Below are 22,547 nucleotides of genomic sequence, written 5' to 3'. Positions count from 1 at the left end.
ATATCTAACATTTAAATTATCTACCGATTTGAAAAAACAAAAAGTTCTAAAAATTATCAAAAGAAAAGATGTAAAGTTAAAATCTTTTAGAGAGAAGTTATTTAAACTCAATCATTCGTTACATATGAAATTCAAATATCTATTATATTGTTCTATGGTATATTGAATTCAGCTATAATCCATTTCTAAAGTTCCAAGTAGATAAGGTTATGTGAAATTTGAAAAGGTATAACTAAGCATTATTATTTCAAAAGAGATATGACAATGTAAATGTTTAAAGCTAGGAGTACTCATCTTTTTTTATTATTTTTTCTTTCATAAAAAAGACATTTTCAAGGTTTTTTAATTTTTGTTTTCTTAATTACAAAAATCATAATATTACTGACACTTTCAAATAGTAGATTCTTTATTCTTTTAATTTTCTTCTAAACTCTAGAAGATCGCTTATGGATAAGAAGTAAAATTATGTAGTTTGAAGAAACGATAAGTTTAGATATAATTGTTTAGTGTAAAGTTCACGACTATACTTCAATCAAATAAAATGTAAAATTAATCGCAAATCTTTTGATTCTTTTCGACCAAAACATATACTAATAGTAAAAAAATTGTGGATAAATAGACATAATAGTAAAGAAAAAATAAAAATAAAAATGCCCTTTTTATATTATTAAATGATGAAGATGTAACAAAAACAATTGTTTAAACAAACAAATTAAAAGCTGTTTTCAATTCATACAGAAAATTTGAAAAAAAAAATTATAAAAAAGAAATGCCAGCAGGCTATGAAACTAATATTCTTCTGTTTTTGTATATATTTAGGGAAAAACATGACCTGTAACCATAAAAAAGATTCAATATTCTTTTCACATTAATCCAAAAGAAGGAAAGATACTGTAACGCCCCAATGATCTTGTATCCATTTTTCTTAGTATTTTTTTTATTTTATTTTATTTATTTATTTATAATTAAATAATGGAACTTATATCATTAAGATTTGGATTTTTCTTTTTAAAGTATTAAGTAAACTCCAAATGAAATTATCTTGGTATTTAAGATTTTTATACGTATTTAAAAGTTGAGGGAAAGGAGGGATTTGTTGAGAAATTGGGTGAAATTTTAGAGAGAGAAGGGTGAAACTTGGAATTAATCAAAGAAGAGAAAAGAGGGAAATTATTTTATAAATAGGAAAAGAAAAGGAAAAGAAAAGGAAAAGAAAAGGAAAAGAAAAGAGAAGAGGGAGAGAAGAAAACCCTAGCCGCGCCGCCGCCGCCGCCGCGAGCCACCGCCGCCGCCGCCGTCGCGAAACCCTAGCCGCCTACCCACGCCACACGCACAGCCGCGCCAGAATTCGTCCAAGCTTCCTCGCACGCCGAAGCCGAGTCGAAGCCGTCCATTCACGCGTCTGCAAGACGACTGGAAGCCGAAGCCACCCCTCGCGCCGCTTCGATCCGAGGCAGATCAGCCGAAACTCGTCGCCGAGATCCATCTCCACGTCGAAGCCGCGTCGCCAGCCGAACGCGTCTGCAAATCGGAGCCGCGAACGCGCCTACACCCGAGCCGCACCGAAGCCGCGAACGCGCCTGCCTCCAGCCGACGGGCGAAACCGAACCCGGAACCACCGCCCGCGCGCCCGAAACCGAAACCCGCGTCCGCGCCACACGTGCCCAGCTCTCCCCGCGTGCAGCCGCGCCGCGCCGTGCGTTCCGCGTAGCCGAGCCGCGCCCCCTCCCTGTAGCAAGCCGAGCCGCACGCGAAGTCCCTGTACCGAGCCGAGCCGCGCCTACGCCAAGCCGAGCCGGTCCTGTCTTCTTCCAGTCGAGCCGCCAAGCCTGTTTTGGCTCCTTCCACCTAAATTTTTGGTAATTTCCAAATTCCCTAGCCTGCCCAGTAATTAAATGAGTTAATTTGGAAATTTAATTAATTTAATTACTTTCCTCAAGAAGCAAATTGGACCAAATAGCTGCTGCAGCTTAGGACTTCCTCAGTAGGAACTCATCTAGCAACATCTCGAGGTAAGAGATTTCTACTACTAGCCCCATGTGAGAATTTGATGTTGCATGTTCCTTCAGTGACATACGATGATGGTTGGGCTTACGATGTATGATAATATTTTATCATGATCTGACGAATGACATGGCCATACTTTGGCATAATATTATAGTAATGAGAACCCTCGAACCATATGTGACTGTATGATAAGACTGATGGACTTATGATGTATGTGACTGTATGGTAAGACTGATGGACTTATGATGTATGTGACTGTATGATAGGACTGATGGACTTATGATGTATGTGACTGTATGATAAGACTGATGGACTTATGATGTATGTGACTGTATGATAAGACTGATGGACTTATGACGTAGGTGACTGTATAATGAGGACTACTAGTGACTGTTTGATGATAGCTGTAGTGGGGGATGAGATGGTGGTTATTTTCTGATGATAATTTGATGACGTATGCATATGTATGTTGGGATTGGGGTATCTGTTAACTTCTCCTATCTGAGTCGTACCTGCATGGGTGTCCTTCGGGATCACCACCTATTTAGGACTGTTAGGCTCGACGGGGCGCCAGTCCAGCATGACTATAGATATGACTCGAGCGACTCGACGGGGTCCTCGCATCCCGACGGTCCTAAGTGTCCCCTGGACACCGAAGACCAGAGTTATGTCCCTACGGGGCGCACGTTGCACGTGTTCGGGAGCGTGCCAGAGATTGGGTACTAGTTTCAGGACTCGATAGGAATGTTAACAGGCACCTAGTGGGACTAGTAGTGGGTCCCTTACTGAGTATTTTTATACTCATTCTCTTCATTTTATGTTTTCAGGTAGAGGACGAGGTAAGGGCAAGGGCAAACTGGCGAGCGACTCGAAGTGAGACCGTGAAGGGCCATAGGGACTACCGCTTCCGCTTATCTTTATTTCAGATTTTCGCACTTGAGTTCGAGTACTTTCATTATTTACCATCTTTATGTAGATAGGGCCCGCTTAGGGATTTTAAACTTAACTCGTATTTCTACATGTTACTTTAACTATCTTTCATAAATAAATTTGCTAGATTTCTTTGCATTTATTTACACCAGATTTTATGACTTAAACACTGATCCTAGATTTAGTAACCACTTCGATTCAGCATAAAGAGTCGGGTCGTTACAGTTGGTATCAGAGCGCAGTGTTTTAGGTCCTGTAGACTGACTTATGATGTAAGTCATTTTGTTTTGATTTTACCTCACCCTATGGCTATACGGTCCTTCGTCACTCGCCAGGTATGCCTAAAGCTTTACAAATATTAAGATTATAATGTTGCCTGATTAGATTAGACTTAGAGAGAGAATATTGAGCTCTAGTGGTGAAAAATTTGTTGGTGAATTTTAGGAAGAATGCCGCCACGTAGAGGTGCACGTCGAGGAGGTGGCAGGGGAGGCAGAGGAGCCGGTCGTGGCCAACCGGCGGAGCAACCTGCCGCGCCGCCAGTCAACCCCGACGTACCAGTCAACCCTAATGCACCGGTCACTCAGGCGGATCTCGCCGCAATGGAGCAGCGTTACCAGGCCATGCTGCAAGCTGCTCTAGCGCCGTTCCTCGCTGCTCAGCAGAACCAGGCCGCCCCTGTTCAGGACCAGCCTGTAGTCCCTCCAGCCCCTGTTCAGGACCAGCCCGTCATCCCTCCAGCCCCGGTGGAAGCTCAGCCGGTGCCAGTACAACTGTCAGCTGAGGCCAAGCACTTGAGGGATTTTAGGAAGTACAACCCGAAGACTTTCGACGGATCCTTGGACAACCCCTTTAGAGCCCAGCTGTGGTTGACATCCATAGAGACGATCTTCAGGTACATGAAGTGCCCAGAAGACCAGAAGGTGCAGTGTGCAGCTTTCTGTTTGGAGGATAGGGGGACTGCCTGGTGGGAGACTGCTGAGAGGGCGCTGGGAGGAGATGCCAGCAAGATCACATGGGAGCAATTCAGGGAGAGCTTTTATGCTAAGTTCTTCTCTGCCAACGTGAAGCACGCCAAGCTCCAAGAGTTCCTAAACTTGGAGCAAGGCAAACTGAGCGTGGAACAGTATGATGCCGAGTTCGACCTGTTGTCCCGTTTTGCCCCTGATGTGGTAAGGGATGAGGCCGCCAGGACTGAGAGATTTGTTAATGGCCTCAGGTTAGACCTCCAGGGTTTTGTACGAGCTCTTCGACCAACCACTCATGCGGATGCTCTACGCATAGCACTGGATCTGAGCCTGCATGAGAGAGCTGGTCAATCTAAGGTTGTCGGCACAGGGTCAGCCTCGGGACAGAAGAGGAAGGCGGAGGCGCAGCCCGACGTAATACCACAGCGGACTCCGAGGTCAGGAGGTGTCTTCCAGAGACACCGTCGGGAGCTGGCAGCAGCTGGGAGAACTTTGAGAGAGCTACCCACTTGTACTACCTGTGGGAAGGTCCATGGAGGACAATGTTTAGCTGGGAGTGGAGTCTGCTTCAGGTGCAGGCAGCCGGGGCACACCGCTGATGCGTGTCCTCGGAAACCCTTAGAGACGACGCCACGTCAGCCTTCTGCTCCCCAGCAAGGGAGAGTCTTTGCCACGAACCGGCAGGAGGCCGAGCGAGCTAGTACGGTGGTGACAGGTACGCTCCCAATCTTGGGGCATTATGCTTTGGTACTACTTGACTCGGGGTCATCGCATTCATTTATATCCTCTATTTTTGTCAAGCATGCGGGTTTAGAAGTAGAACCGTTGGGTAGTGCCTTGTCTGTCTCTACTCCTTCTGGAGAGGTCCTTTTGTCTAAGGAAAAAATAAGGGCATGTTGGGTAGAAATAGCAAACCATACCTTGAATGTAACTTTACTGGTGCTAGATATGCAAGATTTCGATGTAATTTTAGGCATGGATTGGTTGTCAACTAACCATGCAACCATAGACTGTTTTAATAAGGAAGTAGTCTTTAACCCTCCTTCCGGGGATAAGTTTAAGTTTAGAGGAGCAGGCATGGTAGGTATACCCAAGGTCATCTCAGCAATGAAGGCGAGTAAGCTACTTAGCCAGGGTACTTGGGGTATCTTGGCGAACGTAGTAGATATGGCAGAACCAGAAGTTTCCCTATCTTCCGAACCAGTAGTAAGGGAGTACCCTGACGTTTTCCCCGACGAACTCCCAGGACTTCCGCCTCCCAGGGAGGTAGACTTCGCCATTGAGTTAGAGCCCGGCACCGCCCCTATCTCTAGAGCTCCTTACAGAATGGCCCCAGCCGAGTTAAAGGAGTTGAAAGTCCAGTTACAGGAGCTGTTGGACAAGGGCTTTATCCGGCCCAGTGTATCACCTTGGGGAGCCCCAGTGTTGTTCGTGAAGAAGAAGGATGGGTCGATGCGCCTTTGCATTGACTACCGAGAATTGAACAAGGTGACAGTTAAGAACCGCTACCCCTTACCCAGAATCGAGGACCTGTTCGACCAGTTACAGGGGGCCACCGTCTTTTCCAAGATCGACCTGCGATCAGGCTATCACCAGTTGAGGATTAGGGACGGTGATATTCCCAAGACGGCCTTTCGTTCGAGGTACGGACACTACGAATTCATAGTGATGTCCTTTGGTTTAACTAATGCCCCTGCAGTGTTCATGGATTTGATGAACAGGGTGTTTAAGGACTTTCTAGACCAATTCGTCATAGTCTTCATTGACGATATCTTGATCTATTCCAAGACTGAGGCCGAACACGAAGAGCACTTGCACCAAGTCTTGGAGACCCTTCGAGCTCATAAGCTATACGCCAAGTTCTCCAAGTGTGAGTTCTGGTTAAAGAAGGTGACATTTTTAGGGCACGTGGTTTCCAGTGAGGGAGTCTCGGTGGACCCAGCTAAGGTCGAAGCGGTGACCAACTGGCCTCGACCGTCTACAGTCAGTGAGATTCGCAGTTTTCTGGGTCTGGCAGGATACTACAGGAGGTTTGTAGAAGACTTCTCACGCATAGCCAGCCCATTGACCCAGTTGACCAGGAAGGGAACCCCTTTTGTCTGGAGCCCAGCATGTGAGAGTAGTTTCCAAGAGCTTAAGCAGAAGCTAGTGACGGCACCAGTCCTGACAGTGCCTGATGGGTCGGGAAGTTTTGTGATCTATAGTGATGCCTCTAAGAAAGGACTGGGAGGTGTCCTGATGCAGCAAGGTAAGGTAGTTGCGTATGCCTCACGCCAGTTGAAGAATCATGAGCGGAACTACCCTACCCACGACTTGGAGTTGGCAGCTGTGGTCTTTGCACTGAAGATATGGAGGCACTATCTGTACGGTGAGAAGATTCAGATTTACACCGACCACAAGAGCCTGAAGTATTTCTTCACTCAGAAGGAGTTGAACATGAGGCAGAGGAGGTGGCTCGAGTTGGTGAAGGACTACGACTGCGAGATCCTGTACCATCCAGGTAAAGCAAATGTAGTGGCTGACGCGCTGAGTAGGAAGGTTGCACATTCAGCAGCGCTAATCACGAAGCAGACCCCCTTACTCAGGGATTTGGAGAGAGCCGAGATTGCAGTCTCAGTAGGTGAGGTTGCCGCACAGTTGGCTCAGTTGACAGTTCAGCCAACCTTGAGGCAAAAGATCATTGCTGCTCAGCTGAGTGATCCTTACTTGGCAGAGAAACGTCGTATGGTAGAGACGGAGCAAGGTGAAGAGTTCTCTATATCCTCTGATGATGGCCTTATGTTTGAGGGACGCCTGTGTGTGCCGGAAGACAGCGCAGTTAAGACAGAGCTTTTGACTGAGGCTCACAGTTCCCCGTTTACCATGCACCCTGGGAGTACGAAGATGTACCAGGACTTAAGGAGTGTCTATTGGTGGAGGGGCATGAAGAGGGATGTAGCAGAGTTCGTCAGTAGGTGCTTGGTGTGCCAGCAGGTGAAGGCACCTAGGCAGCATCCAGCAGGGTTGTTGCAACCCTTGAGTGTGCCAGGGTGGAAGTGGGAGAGTGTGTCGATGGACTTTATCACGGGACTGCCCAAGACCATGAAGGGCTACACGGTGATCTGGGTTGTGGTCGACAGACTCACGAAGACAGCCCACTTCGTGCCAGGGAAATCCACGTACACTGCCAGCAAGTGGGGGCAGTTATACATGACGGAAATAGTAAGACTGCACGGAGTACCAGTATCCATCGTTTCAGACAGGGATGCCCGTTTCACTTCGAAATTTTGGCAAGGGCTCCAACTTGCATTAGGTACGAGGCTGGACTTCAGCACGGCATTCCACCCTCAGACTGATGGTCAGACAGAGAGACTGAACCAGATTTTGGAGGATATGCTGCGGGCCTGTGTGCTAGAGTTTTCAGGAAGTTGGGACTCCCACCTGCATCTAATGGAGTTCGCCTATAATAACAGTTACCAGGCTACCATTGGTATGGCTCCGTTTGAGGCTCTGTATGGCAAGTGCTGTAGATCCCCTGTCTGCTGGGGCGAGGTTGGAGAGCAGAGGATGCTAGGCCCCGAGCTAGTGCAGACTACCAATGCAGCCATACAGAAGATCCGAGCTCGTATGCTGACCGCACAGAGCAGACAGAAGAGTTACGCTGATGTACGACGTAAGGACCTCGAGTTTGAAGTGGGAGATATGGTCTTTTTGAAGGTAGCACCGATGAAGGGCGTTCTGAGGTTCGAGAAGAAGGGGAAGTTGAGTCCACGTTTCGTGGGGCCATTTGAGATACTGGAACGGATTGGCCCTGTGGCTTATCGTTTGGCCTTGCCCCCATCCCTCTCAGCAGTGCATGACGTATTCCATGTCTCCATGTTGAGGAGGTATGTCGCAGACCCGACGCACATCGTGGACTTCGAGCCCCTACAGGTCAGTGAGAACTTGAGCTACGAGGAGCAGCCTGTCGAGATCTTGGCAAGAGAGGTCAAGAAGCTTCGTAGTCGAGATATTCCACTAGTCAAAGTCCTCTGGCAGAACCATGGAGTTGAAGAGGCCACGTGGGAGAGAGAAGAGGACATAAAGGCCCAGTACCCAGAAATGTTCGAGGATTAGAGCTTTCGAGGACGAAAGCTTTCTAAGGGGGGAAGTATGTAACGCCCCAATGATCTTGTATCCATTTTTCTTAGTATTTTTTTTATTTTATTTTATTTATTTATTTATAATTAAATAATGGAACTTATATCATTAAGATTTGGATTTTTCTTTTTAAAGTATTAAGTAAACTCCAAATGAAATTATCTTGGTATTTAAGATTTTTATACGTATTTAAAAGTTGAGGGAAAGGAGGGATTTGTTGAGAAATTGGGTGAAATTTTAGAGAGAGAAGGGTGAAACTTGGAATTAATCAAAGAAGAGAAAAGAGGGAAATTATTTTATAAATAGGAAAAGAAAAGGAAAAGAAAAGGAAAAGAAAAGGAAAAGAAAAGAGAAGAGGGAGAGAAGAAAACCCTAGCCGCGCCGCCGCCGCCGCCGCGAGCCACCGCCGCCGCCGCCGTCGCGAAACCCTAGCCGCCTACCCACGCCACACGCACAGCCGCGCCAGAATTCGTCCAAGCTTCCTCGCACGCCGAAGCCGAGTCGAAGCCGTCCATTCACGCGTCTGCAAGACGACTGGAAGCCGAAGCCACCCCTCGCGCCGCTTCGATCCGAGGCAGATCAGCCGAAACTCGTCGCCGAGATCCATCTCCACGTCGAAGCCGCGTCGCCAGCCGAACGCGTCTGCAAATCGGAGCCGCGAACGCGCCTACACCCGAGCCGCACCGAAGCCGCGAACGCGCCTGCCTCCAGCCGACGGGCGAAACCGAACCCGGAACCACCGCCCGCGCGCCCGAAACCGAAACCCGCGTCCGCGCCACACGTGCCCAGCTCTCCCCGCGTGCAGCCGCGCCGCGCCGTGCGTTCCGCGTAGCCGAGCCGCGCCCCCTCCCTGTAGCAAGCCGAGCCGCACGCGAAGTCCCTGTACCGAGCCGAGCCGCGCCTACGCCAAGCCGAGCCGGTCCTGTCTTCTTCCAGTCGAGCCGCCAAGCCTGTTTTGGCTCCTTCCACCTAAATTTTTGGTAATTTCCAAATTCCCTAGCCTGCCCAGTAATTAAATGAGTTAATTTGGAAATTTAATTAATTTAATTACTTTCCTCAAGAAGCAAATTGGACCAAATAGCTGCTGCAGCTTAGGACTTCCTCAGTAGGAACTCATCTAGCAACATCTCGAGGTAAGAGATTTCTACTACTAGCCCCATGTGAGAATTTGATGTTGCATGTTCCTTCAGTGACATACGATGATGGTTGGGCTTACGATGTATGATAATATTTTATCATGATCTGACGAATGACATGGCCATACTTTGGCATAATATTATAGTAATGAGAACCCTCGAACCATATGTGACTGTATGATAAGACTGATGGACTTATGATGTATGTGACTGTATGGTAAGACTGATGGACTTATGATGTATGTGACTGTATGATAGGACTGATGGACTTATGATGTATGTGACTGTATGATAAGACTGATGGACTTATGATGTATGTGACTGTATGATAAGACTGATGGACTTATGACGTAGGTGACTGTATAATGAGGACTACTAGTGACTGTTTGATGATAGCTGTAGTGGGGGATGAGATGGTGGTTATTTTCTGATGATAATTTGATGACGTATGCATATGTATGTTGGGATTGGGGTATCTGTTAACTTCTCCTATCTGAGTCGTACCTGCATGGGTGTCCTTCGGGATCACCACCTATTTAGGACTGTTAGGCTCGACGGGGCGCCAGTCCAGCATGACTATAGATATGACTCGAGCGACTCGACGGGGTCCTCGCATCCCGACGGTCCTAAGTGTCCCCTGGACACCGAAGACCAGAGTTATGTCCCTACGGGGCGCACGTTGCACGTGTTCGGGAGCGTGCCAGAGATTGGGTACTAGTTTCAGGACTCGATAGGAATGTTAACAGGCACCTAGTGGGACTAGTAGTGGGTCCCTTACTGAGTATTTTTATACTCATTCTCTTCATTTTATGTTTTCAGGTAGAGGACGAGGTAAGGGCAAGGGCAAACTGGCGAGCGACTCGAAGTGAGACCGTGAAGGGCCATAGGGACTACCGCTTCCGCTTATCTTTATTTCAGATTTTCGCACTTGAGTTCGAGTACTTTCATTATTTACCATCTTTATGTAGATAGGGCCCGCTTAGGGATTTTAAACTTAACTCGTATTTCTACATGTTACTTTAACTATCTTTCATAAATAAATTTGCTAGATTTCTTTGCATTTATTTACACCAGATTTTATGACTTAAACACTGATCCTAGATTTAGTAACCACTTCGATTCAGCATAAAGAGTCGGGTCGTTACAGATACCAACTCACAAACACTCAATTTCAAGAAACAAACAAACAAACAAAGAAGTTGTTTAAGTAAATAAATTAGTTTTCATTTTTAGCTAATTAATAATATACCATCAGAATCAGATTGTATAATCCCATATTTGAACAAAATATATAACATACAATTTGGGTCTTTATTTATTTCTTTCTTTCTTTCCATTCTAGAATTTTTTCTATGGTTTTGTGTCATAATTATCTCAACAATTATGTGTTTGAGAGTTACCCACACTATTTTCATTCCTAACTTTCTATATTTTCTTATCCATCATTTATTCTTATTTTTAAAGAAAAATATCTTTTTAGTTCCTACAATTTGAATGGTATTTATGTTTAGTTTTTAAAATTTGAATTTAATTTCAATTTAATTAGTTTCTAAATTCCAAAACATTACCATTTCACTCTATATTTTAAGATTAACGCTTAATGATAAAAATTTAAAATTTAGAAATTAAATTAAAACAAAATTCAAATTTTAAGGAAATTTGAAACTTAGGACTAAATATATATAATGTCTTAAAAGGTGGGAATCAAATAAAAATGAGATATTAGAAAACAAAAAATGCATTAAAAATATCAACTCAAAATTTTAAAATATTGAAACATAGTTAAGAAAAATGAAAATGTAGACTTAAGAAATAGAAAAATAAAAAGGACAAATCGCAAATCGTTATCAAACGAAACACACCGGAAGTTTGAGTTTGTTTGGATTAGAAATTGGTAGACAATTTCAAGACAGAAATTAACAGAAAGTTTCGCCGGCAAATTGAACAATATTTAAATACGTCTTTCATTAAATTGAAATCAATTATATACTCCACGATTAATCTATTTTTAAATAATTAAGGTCTTTGGGGAAAAGAAAAAATAGAAAGAAAAAAGAAAAAAGAAAAACAAAGTCAAACGAAAAAAAAAAATAAATTGGCTACTTGTTTTTATATATATTGGTATTTAGATAGAAATATAGCAGAGAATCATAAATCTGCACAAGAACATTTTTCCTTTATATACATAACCCATAATAATAATAATAATTATTATTATTCATTCATTGGGTAGTGCATCTGAATTTTAGTTTGAGAAGTCAAGGAAGTGATCATATGGGAACTCAAGCACCTCAATTTGAAGCTGATTCTAAGCCTTATAAAGATCCTAACTCTTTGGTATGTTATGTTTCTCCTTTCACTCAGATCATTACACCTTCATATATACATATATATATTCTCCCTCTCCCTCTTCTTCTTCTTCTTCTAATATTCTTGGTTCCTTGTGTTTCAAACCCATGAGCTATGTTATAGTGTTGAGTTTGAGAAAATTAAGCTTACTGTTAACAACTTGGTTTTAGGGTTCATGTTTTTGAAATTTAACCAAATTCTACATGTAAAAGTAAAATTTTTTTAAAAAATTCAAAATCTTTGATCGGTCTTTTAAGAATATTAGCAGAGAGAATAGTATTTTGTAAACTTAAATTTCGAATAAATTATGGAGATGGGTTAAGACTTTTATTTGAGATTATTATGCAAAATCGTTTGCTTTTTAGAAGTGAAGAGATTGACTTTTTTTTCTTTTTGTAATTAAGAAGGAAAAGAAAAGGATAAGATTGACTTAAGGTATGAACTTAATTAACATTTGTGAATTAGAATAAAGAAAAAAGCATTATAGTAAATTGTGAAAATTATTATGAAAATTTTGAAAAGTTTGAAGTGTTGGATAATGTGAGCCTAAGAGACTTTTTTTTTTTCCTTTTTGGAATTTTCTTTAAAATAAATTTAAAATTTATATTAAAACCATTTTTCATTTGCAGTTTCTATTCTCTTTTTTGCAAAAAAGAAACTGTGAATCTGTTTGATAATTGTTCTTTTTTCCTATTATTTTAAAATTTGCAAATATTTAAAATTATGTATATACGTCACACTTAGTTTCAATAATATTAATACCAATATAACTTATAATCTAAATTTTTTTTATAAAAATATTATATTAATGCGTAAGACGAAGGAATCAAATTTGTAAGCTTTAAATTGATACTATAAACATTATATCTACTGTTCTCATATTTGACAAAATCTTATATATATTGAAAAAGAAAAAGAAAAAGAAAAAGTGTCGTAGAGGTAGATGTGATTAATTTTTGTAAACATTTCGATATAAATAAATAATTCAACCTAAAATATGAGAGTTAGAATTTCTAACCCAGAATGATGAAATATAATCAAACTAGTCGTTTTCTTATTTTTTATTAGAAAAAAAAAGGAAAGACACCATTTTTTTTCTTAATTATATGACGACATATATCAACATAAACTTATCTCACTTTTGTTTTAGTTGTACTTAAAGGGTATCATGTTAATTAAAATAGAAAAATAGTTTTTATATTGTTTAGGTAACAAATTATCAAAATATTTGTTTAATTATAATAATATTTAAGCACTAATAAACCATTGTTAAACCTATTTAGCATTTTTTTTTAGGTCGGTAGATCTATCTAAGAAAATCTTAAACACATTTTAACATCAATTCGGAGGAAAAACATAAAAGTCTGTAATTTAAGTATTAAAAAAAAAAAAAAAAAGGTAGAAAAATGAAATAGATTAAATTATTTGGCAGTAATAGGGCCACGTGTCATCAACCCTCCTTGTCTGTTGCTTAATATTTTATCATAATTTAAAAACAAACACTTGATGCCAAAAACAAATAAATAAGTTGTTGAAGTACTACATCGTTGAAATCGACCTTCTAGACTTTTTTTGTACATATTTAATACCATTTATATTTTTATATATTATGCCACCTCTTTTTCTTTTATTTAACTTTAATATAAAATACAAAAATATTGTTTTAAATATATAATAATGCTCAAATATTTTTCAATATAACAAAATATTATCGTAAACCTCGTATATTACTATCAATGACAAAGAATTGTAGTTCATTACTTTCGACACAATGATATTTTATTATATTTATAACATAAATATTTTAGTTTATTTTACTATATTTAAAAACTAACATTACATAATAATTGTACTTGTAATATTTTAGAAACTAAAATATTTAAAGGTCTTAGTTCGACCTATAGTTTGGTTGATTTTAGGACGATTATATGATTATTATTATAAAAGAATCTTTAGCATTATTTTTGTCTTTTTAAAATCGGTTATTTACTAGTTTTTAGATCGATTTTTGTAATTTTATTATCTTGCTGTGTTTGGTTTTTACTAAAAGGCACTTTTGTGAGCAATTATTTACAAAAGTTTAACGACCCAAAACGGAACGTTTTGTTAATATGTGTAGTCCATTCATTCACAAATTAAAAACTTCTGTGCTTGATCTTGAAAAATTTACTAAACAATTATTGAAGGCTAAAAGCGTATATTCAATCTAAATATAATTCAACCAATTCAGATTCCATATTAATTAAAATATAAGAAGTTTGAATCACTCAAACTCTATAGCTTGTTAAACTAAACTTTAAAATAATAATAACAATAATAATTTGTGAAGCCAGCTTATAAAAGTTGAGTTCATAGACCAATCATACGGTCACTCTAATTAAAGTCAACCATATTATCCATCCTTGTTCTCACGTGGTCTTATTTTCTTAATTAAATAAAAACAATAAAATAATTGAAAATTTACATTAATCTATAATTAATTTTATTAGAAATTAGGGACAATTTAATATGGGGGAGGAGGTGTATCAATTTAATTAAACCTTAATAAAACTAATAATTCTATAAACTTATATCCTCCTCTACATGAAACCTAGTTTAAAACTTATAAATAAAACAATTTAAACTTTAAATCATAAATTCCTTTGGAAATCAGCCCACTTTAAATTATCTATGTTGTAAAATCAATCAATATTGGAGGGATGATTTTCAAAAGTAATTTTAATGTAATAACCAAATTAATTGATTTGCGAGTTATAGCTCAAATCAAAGGTTTGACAAGTCAAACGAAATTTGAAAGTAGGGAATAAAATTGACATGCTAAGAAAAGTAGTTTAGTATTTAAGTGGAGAAAATTGAAGGAATGAATTGATATAATTTAATGAGGAGCAGATGGATGAAGAGAAAAAAAGGAAACAAAAGGAAATAGACGATTGGCTACCAATCACATCCTCAAGGAACGCAAAATGGTGGTACTCGGCTTTTCACAACGTGACAGCCATGGTGGGCGCTGGTGTCCTAAGTCTCCCCTCGGCCATGGCTTCATTAGGGTGGGGTCCTGGCGTGACTGTGCTAGTGATCTCATGGGTCGTGACTCTGTACACGCTTTGGCAAATGGTTGAGATGCACGAGATGGTTCCAGGGAAGCGGTTCGATAGGTATCATGAATTGGGCCAACATGCTTTTGGTGAGAAGCTTGGGCTTTATATTGTGGTGCCCCAACAACTTGTGGTTGAGGTTGGGGTTAATATTGTGTATATGGTTACGGGTGGTCAATCATTGAAGAAATTTTATGACACTGTTTGCCCTTCTTGCACTAAGATCAAACAGACATATTTCATTATGATCTTTGCTTCTGTTCATTTTGTGCTATCACATCTTCCCAATTTCAACTCCATTTCTGGTGTCTCTCTTGCCGCTGCTGTCATGTCCTTGAGGTACCATATACCTACTTCTTTCCATTCTATATACTATAATCTATACACACTTTCAAATTATATAGTTAGAAGTAGTTAAGAAAAAAAATAATTAATTTTAAATACTCGAAGAAGAATTAGAGTCAAGGGAATATGTGCATTCTACTCTTTGTTTGGTTCAAAGAAGTTGATAGTCCACATGTCGCTAAATAATTTTACGTTTGAAAAAATTTTAGATGCATCTTAGCCGCTTATAAATACAATATTAACTTCTTATACTATAAGTCCATGAGTCAAGTATAGCTCTTTAGACTTCATAACTTTATAGAATTTACCACTTCTCTCCTTATTCCAAACGTCTCATTAAGTAGAGTTGTGAAATTTAGAACTCCTACTACTAGGAGTTAATAAAATATGAAACTGATGTGTATTATAATCGTGGACTGATCCACGAATTGTTGGAGCCAAACAAAGGACCGAAAACTATTTATGGTTTCAACTCTTTGAGACAAACCGTCCATTAAATTATAGAGGTCCGATAAAATATCTTTGCTGCCTTCGATAGTCAGTAGATACATATATACAAAGTTTCTCTAAAATACAATTTATGGTGGCGGATGTGGGCAGTTACTCAACAATAGCATGGGCAGCATCGGTGCACAAGGGAATACAAGAAGACGTACAATATGGTTACAAAGCTCATTCCACATCGGGCACCGTTTTCAATTTCTTCACAGCCTTAGGGGACGTAGCTTTCGCATATGCAGGCCATAATGTGGTGCTTGAAATTCAAGCCACAATCCCTTCTACTCCGGAAAAGCCCTCTAAAGGCCCCATGTGGAGAGGTGTCATTGTTGCCTACATCGTTGTTGCCCTTTGCTACTTTCCCGTTGCCATCATCGGCTATTGGATGTTTGGTAACTCCGTCAAAGACAATATTCTTCTCTCCCTCGAGAAGCCTGCATGGCTCATTGCAATGGCTAACATGTTCGTCGTCATTCACGTCATTGGCAGTTACCAGGTATCGTACTTCTAGAACTATTCAACTATGTCATATAGTTAGTTTGTATAAGTGTGAAACTAAAGAAAAGAAGTACCTTGAATTTTTATCTAGTAGTTTTAGATACAAATTTAAGGATTTTTTAGTAGTTTCTATCTCATACAAACTTTGTAAATTTTTTAATCAAATTGCTTTCTTTTTTGTTTTTTAGTTTTGTACTTGATTTTGAAGTAATTAATATGGTATTTGTTACGTGTAGATCTATGCAATGCCTGTATTTGACATGATTGAGACAGTACTTGTCAAGAAATTGCATTTCAAGCCTTCTTTTCTACTTCGCTTCGTGTCCCGCAATATATACGTCGGTAAGTAAAGAAACATTAGAGTATGTTTGATGATATGAACATTACATTTAAAAGTGTAAAATCATAGATATTAATTGAGTCTTTTTTTTTTTTAGGATTGACAATGTTTATTGGCATTACCTTCCCCTTCTTCGGTGGATTGTTAGGGTTCTTTGGTGGTTTCGTCTTTGCTCCAACAACATACTTTGTAAGCTACGACTAATTTATATTTATTTGCATTTCTTTAATTAATTATATACTTTTAACACTACAACAAATTACGTTTTTTACGTCGGCCGAAAAAACTAAAAACGAATGTATAATATCGGTTTTTTATAAAAAAAAACTAGCATAGAATACTTCATTTGCTTTAATTTTCTTCTATTATTCACATTTCCAGCTGCCTTGCGTGATGTGGCTGGCCATTTACAAACCAAAGAAGTTTACCTTATCTTGGTGGAGTAATTGGGTATGTCTTTAATTAATTTACTTCTACTTTCAACGAAATTAATTACTCTCAAAGAGTAGTATTCTTAACTAATTAAGTTGAATGCTATGTTATTTTTCAGGTAGCAATAGTCCTAGGGGTTCTTTTGATGGTCTTGGCACCCATTGGTGGGTTGAGAACAATCATATTGCAAGCCAAAGATTACAAGTTTTACTCTTGAACAATTCCCAAAATTAAACCACAAGATCGGGTGTGTGTTATGTGTTCTTGTCAATAATAATTATATGCTAAATTTGTTCTTTTAAAACCTATATTAGTATGTGCCATTGTCCAAACTCACCTTAATTAATGCATATGTATCTCTTTAATTAATTTGGGAATGGATGCAAATTTGGTTTTTCTCATTGTTTTGAGAATGTGATCAGAGGAATTAGTTGTTACGCGTTTCTTTTGTCATTTTAATTTTTAAATATTAGTTACTTTGAAAATATATAGCTTAGTGAATACGCCATCAATTATTATTTCGAATGTTGATTGTCATTTTATCGAACTGACATGAATATATAGCTACTTTGAAATTATCACTCACCTTTTATTTATTGAACTGAAAAAAGGTTTGAAATGTCTTATTTCCTAAAATTAAGTCACTCAAAATCAATCATTTTTTTTGCTCAAAACATGTTTAATTCTTAATAATTATTGGGTCATCACTACATCAATTTTGACTTTATATGTAAGTTACGTTGGTAGTGATTTTGGTATGGCTAAAATCACTTTTGTGATTGTCTAAATCACTTTCTCTCGTTGGCAAACAAACCAAATTGATTTTTGAAAAATAGAAAGAAAAAACACAAATTAACTTGATTTTTTGAAGAATCACTGACCAACGGATTGAATTAAAAATCACATCTAAGTTTTTCTCATATTAACCAAATTTATGATTTGGCCCAATATTATAAAAAAATATTAAAAGTAAATTAATAAAATTAGATATTTATTAAAATTCTTCAACAAACTCCACCGACCAACTTTCGTCAACCATTTTCCTAGAAACCATTATTGACCAACCTTCGACGATTTCTTTTCCACAAGCGTTGCTCTCTAACTTTCAACTGCCATTTTTTGGTGCTCTTCATTGGTCGACCAACTTTTGGTGACCATTTTTTCTGGCGACGATCCCTGGCCAATCTCAATGACGTTGTTGGCTAAACTTAGATCACATATCTTTCAAATATTTCTCAGCGACTGTCGACGACCAACTTTTGGCATTTTCTTGACAAATGTTGTCAGCCAACAATCGGTGACCATGTTTTGGCAACTATCGGCGATCAATTTTCGACAACTACTTTTTTGTGACCTCTATCGACAAACTTCGACCATTGATGCCTGCCTTCTATTACCATTTTTAGACATCGCCATTGACCATTTCTTTAGCGGTAATCGTCATCCAACTTCTAGTGACTATTTTCTAGCAACTGCCACCTATAACCTCTCCACACGTTTTTCAGCAATTGTCGTGGACCAATTTTTTATGAATTTTTTTTAGTATTGTCACTAGCCAATTTCTAGTGATCATTTTTGTCTTCATTGCTATTTCTCGACGACTGCTAAAGGCCAAGTTCTAATGATTGTTTTTTCGACAGTCACTATAAGCCGACCTTCATTGAGTGGTTTTCAGCAATCCTCGACCAATTTTCAATGAACGTTTTTCAACAACTATTCCTAGCTAACTTTGTAATGAACTAGCTTTACAGTTAAAGTTAAGGTAATTACTTAAATAAAAATAGTATTTTTAAACCAAAGCCAGACAAAGTTTAGATCATTTTATTAATAAATAATATTGAAGACAACCTCAGGTGAAAAATAAATGTTAAAATAGTTAAATTAAAAAATTAAAAACAACTTAAGCAGGTCCCCTAATAAGTTCATTAAAGAAAATGAACGGTTAAATAAACTTCATTACAATATAACCCAAAGGTTAAGATCATAGAAATAAGAATAAATGGCGAAAGTTGTTGGGTTTTATGTCCTAAAACTCATAGATAGTAAATATAATTCATTGATCGTTATTAATAAAATGTTATTATTATAATTTCAATAAGTGTTATTGATTATATTATTAATTTTGTCTTAATAATCTAAATCCAATAAACTAACATCTTAAGTTGTTGGTTGAGTTATAAGCAGTATATAGAGACTACAGGGATCATTGTTCGAGATACAGCTTAAAGGATCTATAGCATGGAGATAAGACTGGATACCTTATCTTGGTAACATTATGAATATGACTCACTTTGTATTTGATACAAACACAATGATCCAACGCACTTGTGTAGGTGACATGTGAGCGAGGGTATCCTATGTAATGAGTTTGCATAAGATTGGACCACGAAATAGTAACCACTAGATGTAACTCCGTTAACTAGTTGAGTTTTTATTTTATTAGGATAACTTAGTTAACTTAGTCTTAATCCTGAGTGTATTATAAATTCCTGTTCGCGAGGGATTATCCTTTGATTTGTACGGGTGAGAGTGGCCAAATTACTGAGTCAATATGCTTATCATTTTGGGGATAAGAGTGGGGAGTTGGGAACATAATCACACAAGATGAAATTCACTTGTTCTCGACTTTAGGGTAAGTAGATAAGTGTTCCTTTAAATGGTGTCTCTAGGACTTGAATAAAGAGCCCTACCCTCTCTGTGGCACGAGCGGAGTTTCTGTTTAGTGGTTGAACCATAAATAGGTTGTTTATTAGAGGAGCATTGATATTTAAGGACTAGAAGTAACCTAGGGGTAAAATGGTAATTTGACCCAACTGGTGTTAAGAACACTTGTGAAGGACTAAATTACTTGTATTGATCTATATTTTAGTCTATATTCATAGACATAGAAATATATCTACAATGAAAAGAGTTCAACTGTGAGTCTTTAGTGGAGTATATAAACAGTTAACAAATATTGGTTAATGTGGTTAACGAATTTAGCAAATTAATCTCATACCGTTGTAGCTTCTGATCTGTAGGTCCATTAGGTCCACTTCCTAGCTCGTAAAGGGTAATAAGATTTAATTGTAATGGTTGTTTGGAATGTTCAATTTTATTTTGAAAATTAATATAATGTATGGTGATATATTGTAATATAAATTTTATATTTTAATTAAACTATTATATAAATTTAATTTTGAATATGATTCAAAATTAATTTGTAAGATAATAAAATATTTGAATGAGTTCAAATATTAATTTATTGTGAATTAGATTCATATTAAACTATAGGTTAAAATTTAATGTGTATATGATAGATAGGGTATGAGAGAAATTTATATTTGAATATGATTCAAATTTAGATTAAGTTAAATATAAGATATTTAATTTAGCAATTAATTAATTAGAGAATTAATTAATAATTTAGTTTAATTTGATTTAATTAAATTAGTTAAATTAAAACTATAGGTTATGTGAGAAATATTCATTTAAATATGATTTAAATGAAATATTAATTAAATATGATTTAATTAATTAATTAATTTTTTAATCTTAATATTAATTTAATATTAAATTAATAGGGAACGTGAGTGGTTTTCTCACTTCTTTCGTCTGAAGAAGAGGGAGATATCGATACGTAAAAATTCTGACAGAATAGTTCTATGAGGACTTTGATATTGCATTTCTCTCAAAAACAAATTTTTTCTCTAAAAATTCCCTTCCAATTTGTTCCCACAAACCAATCTCTAGTTCAGAGTATAGGAAGAACTTCAAGTGGTGGTGTCCAAAATTGGTGATTGACAGATCCAAAGTCGTCAACGTGGGTATGTCGTATTCTACCTTCTATGTAATTCTCTGTATGTATTTTGTAGCATGCTTAACCATAATTACATTAGTTTTTGCCAAAGTACTGCTATTTTTAGGTTCCTAAATTAATTTGAGTTATAGTCTTTGTTAGTTCTTCCACTGCTAGGGCTTTTATCCCTTCACATCAGTCATATATCTAGTTTCAATGGCACGGTCTGGGTCCCTCTTGTCACTTGTCAGTTTGCCTTTATCTTTGCCTGAAAAATTAAACACGAAGGATTAAGAGACATGTGTAGTAAAATAAAGATAGAATTTTACTCTAGATGCATTTAAACAATTTAGATATTAACATGCTTTAACTACCCTAATTAAAACAAAACAAGGGTTAAAGAAAAACTTACCTTCGAAGCCTCCCAATCCTCATAATCTCCTCACGAACTTGAAGTCGGGACCACCATTAGAGTAGATCCGCTATTCTTCGAACTTGAAACTGAGTTATGGGTCTCATTAAATGAAGGAAATTGAGGTGAGATTTAGGTTTGATATTTAGGAGCGAGAAAAAACAATTTAGTATAATTTTTATAAAATCAAAATTACCAAAATTTCAAAAAATAGGTTTAAATAACTTAATTACATTCAAATTGCATGTAATTAGTTGGCTAAATCTCAATACCCACTACAACAAGTCGAGGTATTTTCGACACATAAAAACGTTAGGTCGGCTTGAAATACGTCAAGAATTGATTTCTCGACGTAGAAACTGATGTCGAAAAGCGTGTCGGTAGACATTTTTCCGACGCTTTACCAACACGACGTCAGGAGTGGATGTCTCCCGATGTCACTATTTTCGACGTTGTCAAGACATTGAAAAACGACGGTCCCCGATGTTATCCTGATGCAATGTCGAAAACTGTGTTCCTGATGCCATTTAAAGTGCGTCGGGAACGGTTCCCAATTCTTAACGTCTAAGCTGTGTCGAAAAATCTTTTAAAAATCTATATTTTTTTGATTTTTTTTTGAATTTTTTTATTCAATAGTATTATTCTTTTTCAATTCTAATTCGATTTAAATTGAATCAAATTATAGAAAATAATCATTAAATTAATAAATAATTATATAAAATGCCAAATTCAAAAGCAATTTCATATGTTTACGAATGTTCCAAAAAGTACATAATATAGTAAATGTTCAAAAAAATATATAAAAATAGAAAACCTTCATAAGTCTCCTAACAAGCCGCGTACGCCATTCTGTACTAACTCCAGACCTACAATGATACAAAAGTAAGTTTATTAAATATGCATATCAAAGAACAATGCAATTTAAAAAAATTAATAATGGAAAGATATATACATACCGCAAGGGATCATGGTCGCCTCTGTACCTGACTCACTTCTTCTATAAGGTTTTGCATTTGTTCCAATTGTGAAGTCAGCATCTCTGATGTCTTTCTCTATTCTTCAATTGCTCGTTTAGCTTCATCAAGTTCAACTCGTTGCTGCTTAATCATAACCTGTTGCAATTCGTATTCCCTGGCTTGCGAAAACATGGTCGAAGAACTGCTAGAACTGGCCGTCTTGCAGGACTTGGACTTAGGTCCCCAACCAAGACCTTTTGAGTAGCCTGATTGTCTATTCAAAATGTCTCACATATCTCGTTCCTAGAGAGTGGCTGAGAACCCTCTGGATATGCTGGGACTAGAGTTCCAGCATTTGATTTTGCAACAAATTTCATAATTAAGTTAGTAAGACACAAATAAAAGGACATAATAAGACAGAAGTATTGCTTGAACTTACATACGCATCCTCAGTGGCCTGCAAAAGGAACGTGTCATCTTGAACGTGTGTTTGATTGAATAACTTTACATTGTCAACTGGCTGACCTCGTTGCTTAACGAGCTCATGTTGTCGTTGTAGAAACGATTTGGACCAGCTGCTATGATTGTAAGGTTGCTTTTGTCTAGCAACTTTGTTCGTCTGTGATTGCTCCTACATTAATTTTTTATTTTTATTTTTTGTACATATAAAAAGTTAAATGAAAT

The 22,547-nt window shown here is 37.8% G+C and overlaps 2 protein-coding genes across 2 annotated transcripts; both read left to right on the top strand.

Annotated features, from left to right (window-relative positions):
- Window positions 1-1,940: 1,940 nt before the first annotated feature.
- On the top strand, window positions 1,941-10,290 carry LOC127148392 (uncharacterized). Its single transcript, XM_051081934.1, has 3 exons — window positions 1,941-2,012; window positions 2,835-4,620; window positions 9,980-10,290. Exons 2-3 carry the CDS (start codon window positions 3,387-3,389, stop codon window positions 10,027-10,029), a joined length of 1,284 nt encoding a protein of 427 aa, XP_050937891.1. The 5' UTR covers window positions 1,941-2,012; window positions 2,835-3,386; the 3' UTR covers window positions 10,030-10,290.
- A 996-nt stretch (window positions 10,291-11,286) lies between these two features.
- LOC103485504 (lysine histidine transporter 1) lies at window positions 11,287-17,118 on the top strand. Its single transcript, XM_008443148.3, has 7 exons — window positions 11,287-11,497; window positions 14,399-14,943; window positions 15,550-15,943; window positions 16,182-16,287; window positions 16,383-16,474; window positions 16,667-16,735; window positions 16,836-17,118. The coding sequence occupies exons 1-7, from the start codon at window positions 11,435-11,437 to the stop codon at window positions 16,932-16,934; spliced, it is 1,368 nt and encodes a 455-aa protein (XP_008441370.2). The 5' UTR covers window positions 11,287-11,434; the 3' UTR covers window positions 16,935-17,118.
- Window positions 17,119-22,547: the final 5,429 nt, after the last annotated feature.

The sequence above is a fragment of the Cucumis melo genome, chromosome 3 (assembly GCF_025177605.1).
Source record: "Cucumis melo cultivar AY chromosome 3, USDA_Cmelo_AY_1.0, whole genome shotgun sequence".
Taxonomy (NCBI): Eukaryota; Viridiplantae; Streptophyta; class Magnoliopsida; order Cucurbitales; family Cucurbitaceae; genus Cucumis; species Cucumis melo.
The sequence above is the reverse complement of the archived record's forward strand: the minus strand, read 5'-3'. Positions and strand labels throughout refer to the sequence as shown.

What these genes read in the sequence shown, in the direction of transcription:
- LOC127148392 (XM_051081934.1), top strand. Translation starts at nt 3,387, where the DNA reads ATGCCGCCACGTAGAGGTGCACGTCGAGGAGGTGGCAGGGGAGGCAGA. An exon ending in AGCTAGTACGGTGGTGACAG is followed by an intron (nt 4,621 to 9,979) that starts GTACGCTCCCAA and finishes TTATGTTTTCAG; the next exon opens with GTAGAGGACGAGGTAAGGGC.
- LOC103485504 (XM_008443148.3), top strand. Translation starts at nt 11,435, where the DNA reads ATGGGAACTCAAGCACCTCAATTTGAAGCTGATTCTAAGCCTTATAAA. An exon ending in GTCCCGCAATATATACGTCG is followed by an intron (nt 16,288 to 16,382) that starts GTAAGTAAAGAA and finishes TTTTTTTTTTAG; the next exon opens with GATTGACAATGTTTATTGGC. An exon ending in TTGCTCCAACAACATACTTT is followed by an intron (nt 16,475 to 16,666) that starts GTAAGCTACGAC and finishes TCACATTTCCAG; the next exon opens with CTGCCTTGCGTGATGTGGCT.